A 13773-nucleotide genomic window follows, 5' to 3' on the forward strand; every position below is an offset into this window, starting at 1 on the left:
CCGTTCCCGGCCCCTCTGCGGGGATCCCCCGGGCCGGCCGCTGTCCCGCAGCGCTCCCTCCCCGTGGGCGGCCCTGCCCGCGCCGTCCCGCCCGTCCCCGCCCCGCGGCGGCTCCGCGGCGAATCAGCGGGGCGCTGTGCGGGCGTCAGCGCCGCCGGCTCCGCGGCCGCCCCGGCGCGTCCCTTATCGCGCTCCCGCGCCGCCAGCGCATCGTTATCATGGGCACTGTTTGCTTTGCGCGCCGCTGCTGTTTGCTTTTCGCCCTCGCCTGGGCCGGCAGGTTGGCGGGAGGCAGCGGGGGCGCAGGTAAGGAGAAGCGGAGGGAGGCGGGGTGGGGGGTGAAGGGGGAGCTCCGCCGCGGCGGCCCCCGGGGGGGAACCGTGTCTGTCTGTCCGTCTGTCTCTGCGCGCCGCTCTCGCCCCGCTGTAAGGTGCCGAGGGGAGGGTCGTTTCCAAACACCCGGGGGGGTTGGAAGTTGCGGTGGGGAGGCGTTTTCTCGCGTGTCTGACACAGCCGGAGCCGAGGGACTCGTGCAGGGGAGAGATGGGGAAGAAAAAGTTACTTTGCTTAAGTGCCTGCGAGATAAGTCTGTGCTGAGCCCTGGGGTATCTTCACAGGTTTTCCCTGTCTGCGCATTAACCCGAAGACCTGGCGTTTCTTACGCTCTGTTTAATAGCAGTAATGATACTAAATCTTTGCTTTAAGAAAAACCCCAAAAACACCCCGAAAAATCAAACCCCCTCCTCCTAGCCCTGTCTGTCTAGGAATGTTTGTAAGTCCGAAGTGATCTCTTGGAAGTTGTGTATGCAGTCTCTGAAGCTGTGCTAGAAGTAATCCTTTAAGGTGAAGTACGGAGCGGGGAGGGGTTGGGAGGGGGATGCGTGTAAAAATCCCTCAGACAGAGGAGTCTGAATGCAGCAAAATGAACGAAGTCAGCGTAGAAGTTCCTAAAGTCCGAGAAACGCAACGTGAGATGTGGAGCTGAGCAAGGGCTCATATTTGGTTTTGCCCTTTCATTTGACTCATTGGCATTCACGCCTGACTCCCAGGCATCCTCTGGTTGCTGTGAAATGTCCCCCTTGGCTCAATGCAGTTTGAATTTTTGACGGCATTATAAAGAGTCCAGCTGTCACTCTTGCTGATCTTGATGGGAGATGGGTGCCGGTTTAATGACTCAAAAGTATGAACCAAAAGCATTTAAAAAAAAAAAAAAAGAAGAAAAACAAAAACCAACCCCCCCAAAAACTTCTTTTCTTTTTGTGCTTGACTGAATCTCTGCCTGATGTAGGCAACACCCTCGGACCCCCTAAGCTAATTCACGTAAATCATGGCTAGATCTGAACCGGCTCGGCGGTTAAAATAAACGAATGGACAAGAAAGAAGGGAACAGATTACAGCAGCCCTGCGTTTCTCCTTAAAATCACGGGGCTTATTGCGCTGTTCCCCTCTTTCTTAAAAAAAAAAAAAAAAAAAAAAAAAAAAAAAGACAAAAAATCCCCCACAACAATACAGAGTCCAGGGAATTCTCTTGCTGGGATCCCAGAGGTGCCCCGCGGGGCCGCCCCGGTCTGCACCTCCCAGACAAGTTCTCTGCTGTGTGCCATGCCACAATGTCTGCTTATCCTCCCCTCTCCAAACAGCCCCCTCCTGTCCCCGGTGACTTTGAAGGATCCGTGTGTTATCACTGGAGATGGCTGAGTGAGCACTTCTGAAACAATTAGCGTTAGGATTTCAAGCTGACAGCAAAGCTGTTTTCACTTTAGTGCACCTTTTTGGAGGATCTGTTAATCTCGCTGGCATGAAACCAGCTGCACATGTCTCTCGCTGGACGTCCCTCCGCGACTCCCCCGGTGCCCTCGGTCCTTCGCGGGCATAAAGGGGAGGCTGTGCTCCGCTCCATCCCCTGGGCAGCGCGCTGCCCTGCCCGCCTCTCTCCTCCCGGGAGCCCCAGGTGTGGTTCTGGTGTGAAATGGGGAGGAAATCCCCGTGAGGTGAGCTGCTGACACGACCCTGCCCGCCCGGTGTCCCCGGGGCGGGGGCGGCACCGCCTCCCCCGGCGGTGGTCGGGGACCGTCTGTGGGGACTGCGGGGGCAGGGCAGGTTAGGCAGGGCTTTAAATGTGCCCCTGTTAGCAGCACACCCCATCCCTGAATAGGTCAGAGCTGCTGCTTTTTCCTTTTTTTTTTTTTTCTTTTTCCCCTCCTACGTTCACTTCATTAACATTCCCACGACTACCGAGTCTCTCACTCATCCTCCTCCCTCCCCATCCTCTTTAAATCCGAATGCCCGTCACTGAAATGTTTGTAAAGGCTTCCTACCCTGAAAACAAGCGGTCTGGCTGCCCCCTTTCCAGAGCAGGGGCCGGGGAAACTGCTGGGACTTTCTTCCTCCTAAATGAGTTTAAGTCCAAGTAGATGATGTTTTTGCAGGTTGCTTTCCTCCGCGCTGACTTACCAAGTTTCATATGGTCTGCCGTTTATTTATTTATTTATTTATTTATTTATTTATTTATTTTGCCTGTTAGTAAAAAGTATTAACGGGGTTTTGGTGTTCAAATATTTCCTTTTTCTCATTCCCCATCCAGCGGAGTTTATTTAAACTAGAGTCTATTTTTATAAATTAGGAAAATCTCTTTGCTAGAACACGCAAATGGTCTTTTTCTCTCCTCTTATAGGTCATTTAAACACTGTTTTTTTAGTAAGGGTCTCCAGTGCCAGACTTATACAGCAGAAGCTAATTTTTAGTGTCTAAGGATTTCCTAATGCGGGAATGTGAGAGCCAGTCCCTGTGGCTCGGTGGAGCAGTGCTCATAAGCGACCTGAGGAGAACATCACGTTGGCAGGTTCAGTTATTTAACCTCAGATGTTCCCATTTCCAGGATGACACTGGGAAGGCAGGCGGGCAAACAGCTCCAAGGGGAGTTTCTGTCCCTGGTGTTGTGTGCCTCAGGTCTCCCTCCTGATCTGTCCCCTTGGGGTTCGTTCTGTGCTTCCAGATGTTGACGAGTGCGCAGAAGCCACGGATGACTGTCACATCGATGCCATCTGTCAGAACACACCGAAATCCTACAAATGCATCTGCAAGCCGGGCTATAAAGGGGAGGGGAAGCAGTGTGAAGGTACGGACAGATCGGCTCCTCTTCTCTCTCTCCTCCTCTCCCTTCTCTTATTTGTTTGCTCTTTAAAAGCTTTTGTAAATAGCTGAATTCCTGAAACGATTAATGCAGATTTACAGCTGCTTAACCTCAAATCTGGGTGTTTATTGGCAAGCATCCCCCTGCTGCTCTTGCTAATTGTCCGGCACCGCAAACGTCGTGCCCGCCAGCCTGCTTTGAAAGATAAAATTAAAAAGGGGGGCGCGGCCGCGGGATGGGCCGGGATGGGATGGGATGGGCCCCTGGATCACCCCCTGGACTGGCCACCGTTCTCCCCGGGCAAGTTACGGTAGGTGCTTTTCTGCATCTCCTCGACCAGGACCTTGGAACTTGCTTCTCTTTGACTCTATGAATGTGTCATGATCATATATTTCTAATCTGTGGTACACTGTTTTAAAAGGAAGTATTTCAGATTATTGTGCTTATACAGACTTAAAAAAAAAATGTTGTTTTGCTTTTATATGCCCTCTTGTAATTGAGAAAGACCTAGCATGTTTTATTAGGCACTGTGTACACTCATATTTCAGATTTTGTCCCCCATCTTGCCTGTTGAATCTCAGCAGAGAGATTCTCTGGTCAATAGAATGAATATTATAATCACAGCCCTACAAATAAAAGATGCAAGAGTATTATTTTTTCCTACTTGTAGGTGCTTAGCAGGTATAAAAATTTTCCTTCCAAGTCCTTCTCTTTCTATGGTAGAATGAAGCTTTTAAAAAAATGTTTATAGCCAGTCCATTAAAAAGATTAAAGACCTAGAAATGACTTTGCTGAAGTCTACAAAAATCTGAAACCACGTATTATTCTCCATGGACTTCTAAAGTGTTTGTTCAAGTGCCCTCATGAAGCATTTTTGTGGTTGTCATATTTTTCTGTCTTGGGCTTAAATTGACAAAGATGAATTCCTACTGTCCACCTCTTGCTGCTCTGAGCTGCTGTTCATTTGGAAACCAGATTATCTTCCTTGCAAACAGGATAATCATTCAGCACCCCTTCTTCCTCTCCTCATCCCTTCCAGGGAAAGAGCTGCAGAACTCTGAGGAAACTCAAGGCCCCAGCTGTGAAGTTACAGCACTCTCAGCTTTGGTACTCATGTTGGTTTTGCACATCAAGAGTTTCCTTAAGCTTTAACTATTCATGTTTTTGTTGTTAAGCTCTGTTTAATGGTAGACACTGCTTATACTCATGCTTATTTAATATACATATTTTACACTCATGCTTATTTAATATACATATATCTCTTTTCCTGACTTACTCTGGCTTTGTAAAAATTAAAAAAGAGAGCTCAGTAAGTAGTAAAAACCAAGATTCCTCTTTTCAGTGATGTACAGAATAATGGAAATTCTGTGTCTGATATCAAACTCATATCTAATAGAATCAGTGTCTGACAAGCCTGATAAGTAAAGTGAACTGGGGCAGGCTGCAACATATTCTGCATGGACATTGAGCATTAGTCAGGTAAATGAACACAAGCTGTCTGAACCAGGTATCATTCTGCATGATATATAACCCTTTTTACAATATTATGGTACCAGTTCTAAAGATTTGCATCAGCTGTGTGTCTCAGGTTGTAATTAATATCACACTTTTGGATGAGTGGAAAGCTTGAAGTGTTTTTGAATGCTTCCTATCTGGAGCTTGTTTTAAATTAATTGTGTAGTACCTGTTAATTTGATCCCAAAGTACTTTGAAGCACGAAATGACTGAAGTTACATACATTCAGTGTAGGACAGGTATCATTATGTCCTTTTCATAAGTGAGTAAGCTCATAATTAAAAGGAAAGGTCACACAAGTCAGTGGCAGATCTGAGATCTGCCTCAGGCCTGCTGTACGTGTAGGATAGGTTTATTTTCCCTCTTGAGGTTAAGTATTCAAAACCTACAGAAATAAACAGGCTAATTCATGGGTGGTTATTTAGTGTTCTGTCACAAGACAACTTCAGTGATCAACCATTAAAAATTACCTTTTAAGGTAAAGGTAATTTGTTTAAGATGAAGGTAACTTATTTAATGTTATTTCATTAAGAAAAATGAAATCCACTGGATGGTCTTTGTGGTGCCAAAACTAAAGCTGGGTCATTAAATGATTCTCAGGGTTTGTAACTGGGCTTTTCTAAATAAGCCTTTTGATCACTGAAACTAGTTACCTGTGAGAAAAAGGTAACATTTTTAAAGATGATGTGCTTCATTAGTTATGTCTGTAGCAATCTACCTGTATTGCTTCATGTCTGAAGAACATTTTATATAGCATAAATAACTCACTTATACTCCAGGCTCTCCCGTGCCACCAGATTTTACTAAACAAGCAGAATTGCAGTTTATGCAGTACAGTGAGCTTAAAGAGACTATACTACATGATCAAAATAATTCTGATAAATTTTAGTTGAGGTTACACTGAGGCACTGCAATTAATTTAGAAACGTGTCCATGTTTGTTTATTTTAAACATCAGTCTTAAATATTGCTTTTGTTCACTTGAAATCCATTTTTGGAGAAAGGGAATAGAGTATGGGAAATAACTTTTTTTTGATGAGTCTTAGGTTTTAGAAAAGCAATGGAGCACATACTTGTGGAAACGTGTCCAGCATGTGAATATATATTTGCGTGCTCTTGTGTATTTATTTATAGTTTTTCTAAAGAGTGGTATCTTCAGGTCAATGCAGTAAACGTGGAGCCCAGCCACCTGGGCAGGATTTTGTGCGTGTTTTGCTGCTGTGAGCTAAAGGGTGGGGAGAAATACATAAGACAAACCCATTTCTTTAAGGACCCGTGGTGCTCTACCAGCAATTATACAGAAATGAAACATTTTCTTGACAATCTGTTGAATTCCTTTAGCAGGGAATTTCTTTCCAAACTTTGCTTTTCTCTCAAACTATCTTTTGGCTTGGGTTTCTCCAGAGGTTCTGAGGACTGTGGATGACTTGTTGTCAGACAGCTGCCTTATGTTTTTTCTTTATTTTATTTTCTGGTGAGCCTTGTTGCCTGAACCAGTTGACCTGTTTTCATCCCACAGAGCACAGTTGTTTCTCCAAAGAGAAGAGTTCCTCATTCTTCCTGTGGCCTGTCTCCTTTCTGTAGATTTCAGTTTATAGCTTTTTTTCTTTTTTTCCCTGTGCTTTGTAAAGCCTTATGGTCAGCATTGCTGTGATGTTTTCCCATATCACATAATATTTGTGTTCAGTATCCCTTTGAAAACAAATTCTCTGCCTGACCTTTTCATAGGACAGAATGAGGTATCCAGCCCAGGTGATCTTTAAAAAAGTAATTGCTTTCAATTCTCTATTTCTATTCAATATATAAAATCCATTAATTGATAATTAATTGATTTACTTGCCTTGGCACATCTAGGAAATCTTCCCTGTTGTGATTTTATTCAGTTTCTCAAATGCAGTCATCTTCATGCTCCTTAGGTCTTTGTCCTTACCTTCTCTGCACTGACTTTTGGCTTCCCCACAGGTTGGTATCTCAGTAAAATCATGAGCTGGAAAACAGTGCCAAAGCAGTGGAAATTCCAGAGGGTTCAAAAGGATTCCAAGTCCTGGTGCTCCTTGTGCCTTGGTGGCCCTTCTCTGTCTTCAGTGCAATGTGTCAGGTGTTGTGGGATACTCTGTCACCGAGCAGTTTATGAAGAGGTTCAGCTCTTAAACCTGGTTTTTAGGAAGCTTTTTTTGCCAGTGCTACTTCTCTGGCTACTCCTAACCCTCACCTCATTAATGGTTGAAATACTGTGTAATTTTTCATTGATGTTCATCTGTGCCCATTTTATATCCAGTTACTGTGTTAACATTATTTTAAATGGTTTTTTTTTCCTTACCCTACTCTTTATCCTCAGTGTGACTGTAATTCCAGTGAGTTGCTCTAGCTATAGGTGTTTTTTTATTTTGGATTATACCTTACATGTAGGACCCTTTCTCTACAGTGTGTAGAGGATGTGAGTGGGTGGACGGGATTTTTTCTTAAGACACGTTCACTGGGACCTGTTGCTTCTGGATTGCAAAACTCTACTCTGAGATTTCCCTTATTGACTGTGATTTTCCTCTAGGAGTGTGTTTTTCCTTCTGTCTTTCATAGTATTTGCGTCACTCTTCTTCAGTTCTTTTAATAATTGATCACATGCAGGTGTTACCACGTTACTTTTTGTACAGAAATGCTCACAGTTTTTAGCTGTACTTTTTGTTTTAATTATTTTTCCTGCTGTGAAGCTTCATAATTTTTTTGATGGACTTCTTGCTGAGGGCGACATACACATACCATGGCAAAGTGTCTTGGTCAAGTCTGCCCTGAGAGGGTGATCTTCACATTCCTGCTCATGTTGGAAATTTGTGCTGTATCAGCAGCAGCTCTGCTTGTCTACTGGCTCAGTGGGCCTGTGCAGTTCTAGTGATGCAAGTTTGTCACGTGTTGATGTATTTGCAGTCCTTTTCCTAATGTAAACAGTCATTCCAGATAAACAGGCAGGTGGTCGTGGTAACCTGCAATGAGGGCTGTCATTCCTGGTTACCCCACGGGTGGCACCTCACTGGCTTTAAACACGATCTCAAAATAAGATAAACCATTCCTGCCTCAATCACAGGTATATCCAGCCTCACAGCAGGTTATATTCCTCATATGCCCGTTTGGAAACACACACCAATTGTCCTTTCTGACCCCCAGTGCTTATTTAAAGGCTGCTGAGCTGAAGGAAGTTTTTGGAAGATGTCCAACCGATTTAGCAAGGCATCTCCTAATCTCCTAGATTTTGCCATAGTTCCTAATATTTCTCTGTGTACAGTGGATGAGATAAACTCAATGCTGTATCTGAAAAAACTCTTGCATTGATATCCCTGGATTTTGTTATTTCCACTGATGCTCTGTGATGCCTGACTTTGTCTCATAGGTGACCTGTTGCTGCAGAGAGAACAGCACAGAGTTCTGCACAGATCACCTCTAAACTGCCAACTAAAAACCCTTTTCCGAACTAGGAATTCTAATTTTGTGGAAACGGCAGGATGGTGAATTTCTTACTTTGGCATATTTGAGACTCTCAAATCTGTCACACAGAATTCACAGAATATGCTGAGTTGGAAGGGACTCACAAAGATTATCTTCATGCTGCAGGTGCAGTAGCATCCCGAAGCCAAAATTTAAACTACTCACAGTGTTTAGAGCAATATACTGAAGTTTAAAATGATAGCTCATTGCACTTGAATCAGAAACTGGATAGATAAACCAGTTGTTACCATCTTCAGTAATTTTGAATTCAGAAAGTCCTTCATTTTCTTGGGAAGCTCATTCATGGTCTGACACACTGGATTTTTGTTTTACTACGGTGTTTGAAATACCTGCTGTGTTCTTCTCATGCCGTTCAAAAATGAACCCAAATATTGTGAGAGGGCTGCTCTCTGAATCAGTCAGCCTGGAAACAGCACAGGGCATCTGAGACTTCTCATTTCCCAGCTCCTGATCCTGTATCTCCCACTAAAGCCCCCTCTCGTCTGCAGGGATAAGTGAGTAAGGGGCTTCTGGATGTCTTTTAAATGGAGCAGTGATCCCATTTCTTTTGAGAGCTCTGTGCTGTCCCATCAGTCCACTCTCAGCAATTAATTCTGAAGTGGCCCATCTTCATCAGTGATGTGGTGTGAGAGCTGGGTGTCCTTTGGTTTCTGGAATTTGGGCATCCTGATGCTTGCACAGCTCTAGGGAGCTGAGACTCGTTCTGTCTCTGCAGAGTGACAGTGATGCCACTGAACAAGGCAGCTTAAGTGACTCCTTCCTGATTGATCATTCTTATAATTGCAGTTGAAGGTGAATTAATTCTTTCAAGGACACCCTTGATTTCCCTGAATGAGGTCTGTGGTGGGTGTTAGACACTGGAGCTGCCTTCTAGAGCTACAACACCTTAACGGATGGTGTTAATGTCAGATATTGTACTTCATGTCACCCTTCCCTCATGGCTGGATGAGACCTGTTGCTACAAGTCTGTGATGCTGGTTTAGGTCCTACTTACATGTAGGGTAACTTGATGCATAATTTTTGGTTTAGTGTTTCCCAGAATTAAATTCTGAGGTCTTCTGTATCTGTGCTTTTTTTCTTTTTAAATTGTCTGGTACCATTTAATGCTCAATTCCGACTTGCCAGTTTTCTAATTTGCTTCAGGGAATGAGCTTTCTTAGGGGATGGAGAAGCCGAGAAGAAGTAAGAAAATACTCCTGAGAACATTCTCTATTAAAGCAGAATTTTATTACAGCCTAAGTGAATTAAAAGCTTATGATAACTTTTTCTTTTTTTTTCTCCTTTATGCTTTTTCAGTGAATAGAGCTTTTGTTTTGGTCAGAGTTGAGCCTTGATTTTTTTTGTTTATTCCAATTGCTTTAGTTTTCCAACTTTGTTCAGTAGTTTATCCCATAAAAGCAGAATATCCCTTAGCTGGGCTGACATGACCCATTTATCTTCTCACAGGGCCATCAGTCCCCATGTGTCACACACCCTTTTGTTTTATCCTCTCCCTTTTTTCCCCTACTCTGTCCTACCTCTTACTTTCTGCCAGCCCATAATGCTGCTTCAGTGAACAGCTCCCCCGGTGGTCCACTTTGGAAATCTTCCATTTTTACTTAGGAAAAGAGCATCCACTCCGATTTTATTTATTTTTTTCTCCCCAGAAATGCTTCTCAGATAGAATTATCACTGTATTTTGCATAAACAAATCCACACCACTAGAAATACGGCCCCATTCTTCAACAGCATTACATGTGATTCCCACTCTGGAAAAAATATGGTTTTTTTCCAAGGACACTTCTCTAAATAGTTGATAAGCTCTCTGTCTGCTGGATGGTCTATGGGTACTCTGGGAACTTATAAATATCATAAAATTTCATCAGTCTCAACAGTTGCTGAGCTGCAGAACCCAGGGTGGCCTCCTGTGGTGATTTAGGTACTTCTACTGTATTTAGGAGGAACTTCTGCTTTCCCCCAGATATAAAGTGTGAGTTATCTACCAGGAAAATGATAATAAGCTGAAGGGGCATAAATAAAATTCACTAAGTTCAATAGGTAAGAATCTGTCCTTCTTCTGTCTTCATTCTTTATCTATGTGCTAGACACTGTCTATTTTTCCTCGTTTTCCCACCTGTCACCTTCTGGTGCAATCCCTTTTCCTTACAGTCTTCACTGTGTTGTCTTGTATATTCTGTTACTCAGCTCTCTTTTAACCTTGTCACTTCCTTACTGCAAAAACTACTTCTCTTTTGTCCTCTCCTCGTGGATTTTCTGTTATTTTATTCAATTTTCCTTCTCCTGTCCTCTCTCTCAGGGAGAGTTACCCAGCAAGACTTCTGGGACTGGAGAACTGGCAGCTGTAAGCTCTGAATACCCTTTACTGCTCCTTTCATTTGAGTTCTGTCTTCAAGTCAAACCAGCTCTCAGATTTCCCTTTACCTTCCTTTTTTTCCACCTCCTTCCTGGCCCCCATCCCCAGCTCAGCTCACCTGTCCCTCAGCACATTCCCTGCTGTTCCCATGGCTCTTTCCTCAGTGGATGGCTGGAAAAACCTCTTTACATGGCTGTTTGCCATCATTTGTTAGCTCCCATTTGATTATGGGGACTCCTAAAATACACATTCTGAGGCTGATGCACAACAAGGTCATGGAACCTCTGGTTAGATGGTGGCAAAGGATTTAGGGAATAGGACCCTCTGCTGCTCCCTTGCCCAAATCAACTCCACTCATGTGGGTTTTGTCTCCTCTGCATCTGAGGCAGGTAGCATCCACTCTCTTAGGTAGCACCCGTGCTGTTAGGACACTCTGAAGGTCATGGGAATCATGGATGTTGGATACAGACTGAAGGGGATGGTGGATATAGTCTCTGTACCCAGGATAGCTGTGAGCCTGAACTACAGGTTTGACCAAACCTCAGGCAGCCCTGGGATGGAGGATGTGTGGCAGGAAGTTGTAGGGCAAATGGATATAAATGCTGGTCCCAAAAGCAGCAATTCTCCCTCTGCAGTGATTTAGGCAATTTCTTTTCCCTGATTCTGGTTTTTTCACACAGGTGCAATAGATGTGGGGCTATTCTGTGAAGAATATCACTGAAATAATGCCCCTAAAAGTGGAAGAAAACACAAAGGATTGTGTAATGCTAGCCCTGTAAGAAGTTCTGCACTGAAAAGGCAATGAACTGGGATGTAGAGGCTGGGACACATGGCAGGGAGAAGGTGGTGGTGAATAAGGTGAATAGATTTCCTAATCTGGTTCAGTTTATGGAACCATTGTGTTGTGAAAGGCTGGGGAAAAAAAAACACCTACAAAGGTTGTTTTGGAAACTTTAGCTGCATAAATTTCAGCAGGTGCCTGTTGTTGAGCTTTGAGTTTATTATGTTCTTTGGGTTTTTCTGTAATGATTTTTTAAGTGGCTGGGTTTTGTTTGATGAATTTTCAGCTGTAATTTGACCATCTTTTTTTTTTCTTTTTTTATCCTGAGAAATCTCCTGAAAGGGAACTCCCCGACTCCTTGTAGGAAACAAAATCTGAGAGCATTTAATCTGTCCAAGTACGGGGGGGAGATTTTTTTTTTCAACATAGCAAAGCAGTGAATTTTCCATATAATCACTTCAGGGAAAAAAAAAACAACTTCTTGTGTTTGTTTTTTTTTTCTTTGTTTGTTTTAGTATGTATATATTTGTTTAAAGTTTCAGCTGTAAAAAGCAGACCTGCTTTAAAGCATGAAAAAACATAGTTCATACATAAATATTTGTCAGAGTTGTAAGAAACTGAAGGGAGTGTGTGACAGACCCCTTAAATTTCAAGACTTTGCTACACATTTAAGATGCTGAGCAAAAGGAATACACTTACATTAGTTTGAAGAATTGTTTTGTTCAGATGCCTTGAATCATCAAAGTACTCAGGTGCTTAATCTTAAGAAGCTGTTACCTTTTAATTCTGTGTAAATTCTTTATTAAATTGAAGGCATTATTTTACTTTTTGTGCTGCTTCTCTGGAGCCTATAGAAGGCCACAGTTTTTCCTTCAGTGACCTGTGAATTAAAAAAAAAAAAAAAAATCTGGGTCACTTAACAAGCTGATATGAGACCTTTATCTTGCTTTAGACCTGAACTTAGTGCTTAATACACGAGCAGTTTGGTGCTGTAGGGCCCCACAGACAACATATATCAAATTCAAGCCCATGCTTTCACAACTACTGATGATGTTTTACAGTTCAGCCGCCAAAGAATCAGAGATATTAAATAGATCAAGCAATATTCAGATTGTTCTGATTGCTATTAGTTAAGCAGATGAGCTGTTAGAATGTGGAAGCTGATTTTCATTTACCCCTCTCAGCTTGAGGTTGCTGAGCTGTATCCCACCATTCCCATGCCTTAGTCTGCATGAACCACTGTCAGTCCTGAATTTCTCTGCCCTGTGGCTGTTTTGGCTTGTAAGAGTGAGCAGGGAAGGGGTACAACAGAGGAATAGCCTGTTGGCCTGAGATAAAAACCTAAAGACTAAAATACTTTGGTTGGATATAATCTGTTTTATTATCTGTTTTCACTGTGTGAAAATGGAACAGTGTATTCTGTGTACAGTTGTACATTTAAGGAAATTATGGCTTCAGAATGGAAGAACTTCTATATTACAGTTCTCTCAAAAACTTTAACAATGAAAACAGCCCCATCAAATTGTTTATACCGTGATTGTTGACTTGGAAAATTCTTTAACAAGGCGTTGTGCTCACAGAACATCAAAAGTTTAACTGGGGGGGGGGGAGGGGAAAAAAGAGCAATGCATAATATCAATTTGGGGATTAGTGGAGGGAATGGTGTTGGTGCAGAATGTGCTTCAGAGCATGGGAACCTCTGCAGGAGTAGGTGTTTGTTGGACGTATCATTGCTGAAAATCCTGCAAGATGTAACTGCTGTGCATTCTGGTTCTTGCTGTTGTAAGAGGGGAAGCTGCTCTGAAGTGCCTTTGTTCTGATTTCATTATCTGGAAGCAGAGGTCACATTCTAAACTTCCAGTCTCCCTGTTGCAGTGGGAAAAGGGGATGAAGTGAGTGGGTATTTGCTTTGCTGAGCAGGGAGTGCAGGTAATGCATATCTCAGTTGTTTGGCAGCACATGCACGGGAGGAATTTGGTATCTGACTTTTTGCCTCTAGAGATGTCAGTCTCTGCTGGGTAGGGTTGTGCCTTTCTTCTTTTTGCACTTTCCTGTTTGCAGAAATTCCTTGGAAAAGGAGTCAGTGAAAACCGTGACTTGGAGACATAGCAATGTGTTTCTCTACCTACAGAGCACCAAAGTCCAACTTCATTTAGAAATTCCCTTTTTATTTTTTTTCCTGGTGCGTTCCAACCTGCCTAAAGATGAACATGATCAAAGCTCCTCTTCCCACGTCCTTCCCCCCTCCCCACGCCACTTTCCCCTTAAACCAGCCCAGTTATTGCTTGCACAGTGATCCAGCTCATCTGGCCTTTCATCTTTGCTGTCCCACACGCTGTAAAGGCAGGTGCTCCAGAGGGATTGCTCCTGATTCCTGGCTGCAGTGGGATTTTCCCAAGGGCTTTGTGCTGGGGAAAGGCAGCCTCACTGGGGCTGTGCTGCAGCCTGACCCACAGCCAGGAGGGAGCCCCTCCTGCATTATTTGGCTACCAGA

At 43.4% G+C, this 13773-nt stretch overlaps 1 protein-coding gene across 3 annotated transcripts in view; it reads left to right on the forward strand.

Moving 5' to 3' along the window:
• Window positions 1-201: 201 nt before the first annotated feature.
• The window catches only part of SCUBE1 (signal peptide, CUB domain and EGF like domain containing 1), a 175700-nt gene continuing 162128 nt past the window's right edge, over window positions 202-13773 (forward strand). For all 3 annotated transcript variants that reach the window (XM_027660696.1, XM_027660698.1, XM_027660697.1), the window contains exons 1-2: window positions 202-306; window positions 2996-3118. In XM_027660696.1, the coding sequence (XP_027516497.1) occupies window positions 219-306; window positions 2996-3118 (211 nt within the window). In that variant the 5' untranslated portion in view covers window positions 202-218. The remainder of the gene's footprint in view (window positions 307-2995; window positions 3119-13773) is intronic.

The sequence above is a fragment of the Corapipo altera genome, unplaced genomic scaffold, assembly GCF_003945725.1.
Source record: "Corapipo altera isolate COAL_440 unplaced genomic scaffold, ASM394572v1 239, whole genome shotgun sequence".
In the NCBI taxonomy this organism is placed as follows: domain Eukaryota; kingdom Metazoa; phylum Chordata; class Aves; order Passeriformes; family Pipridae; genus Corapipo; species Corapipo altera.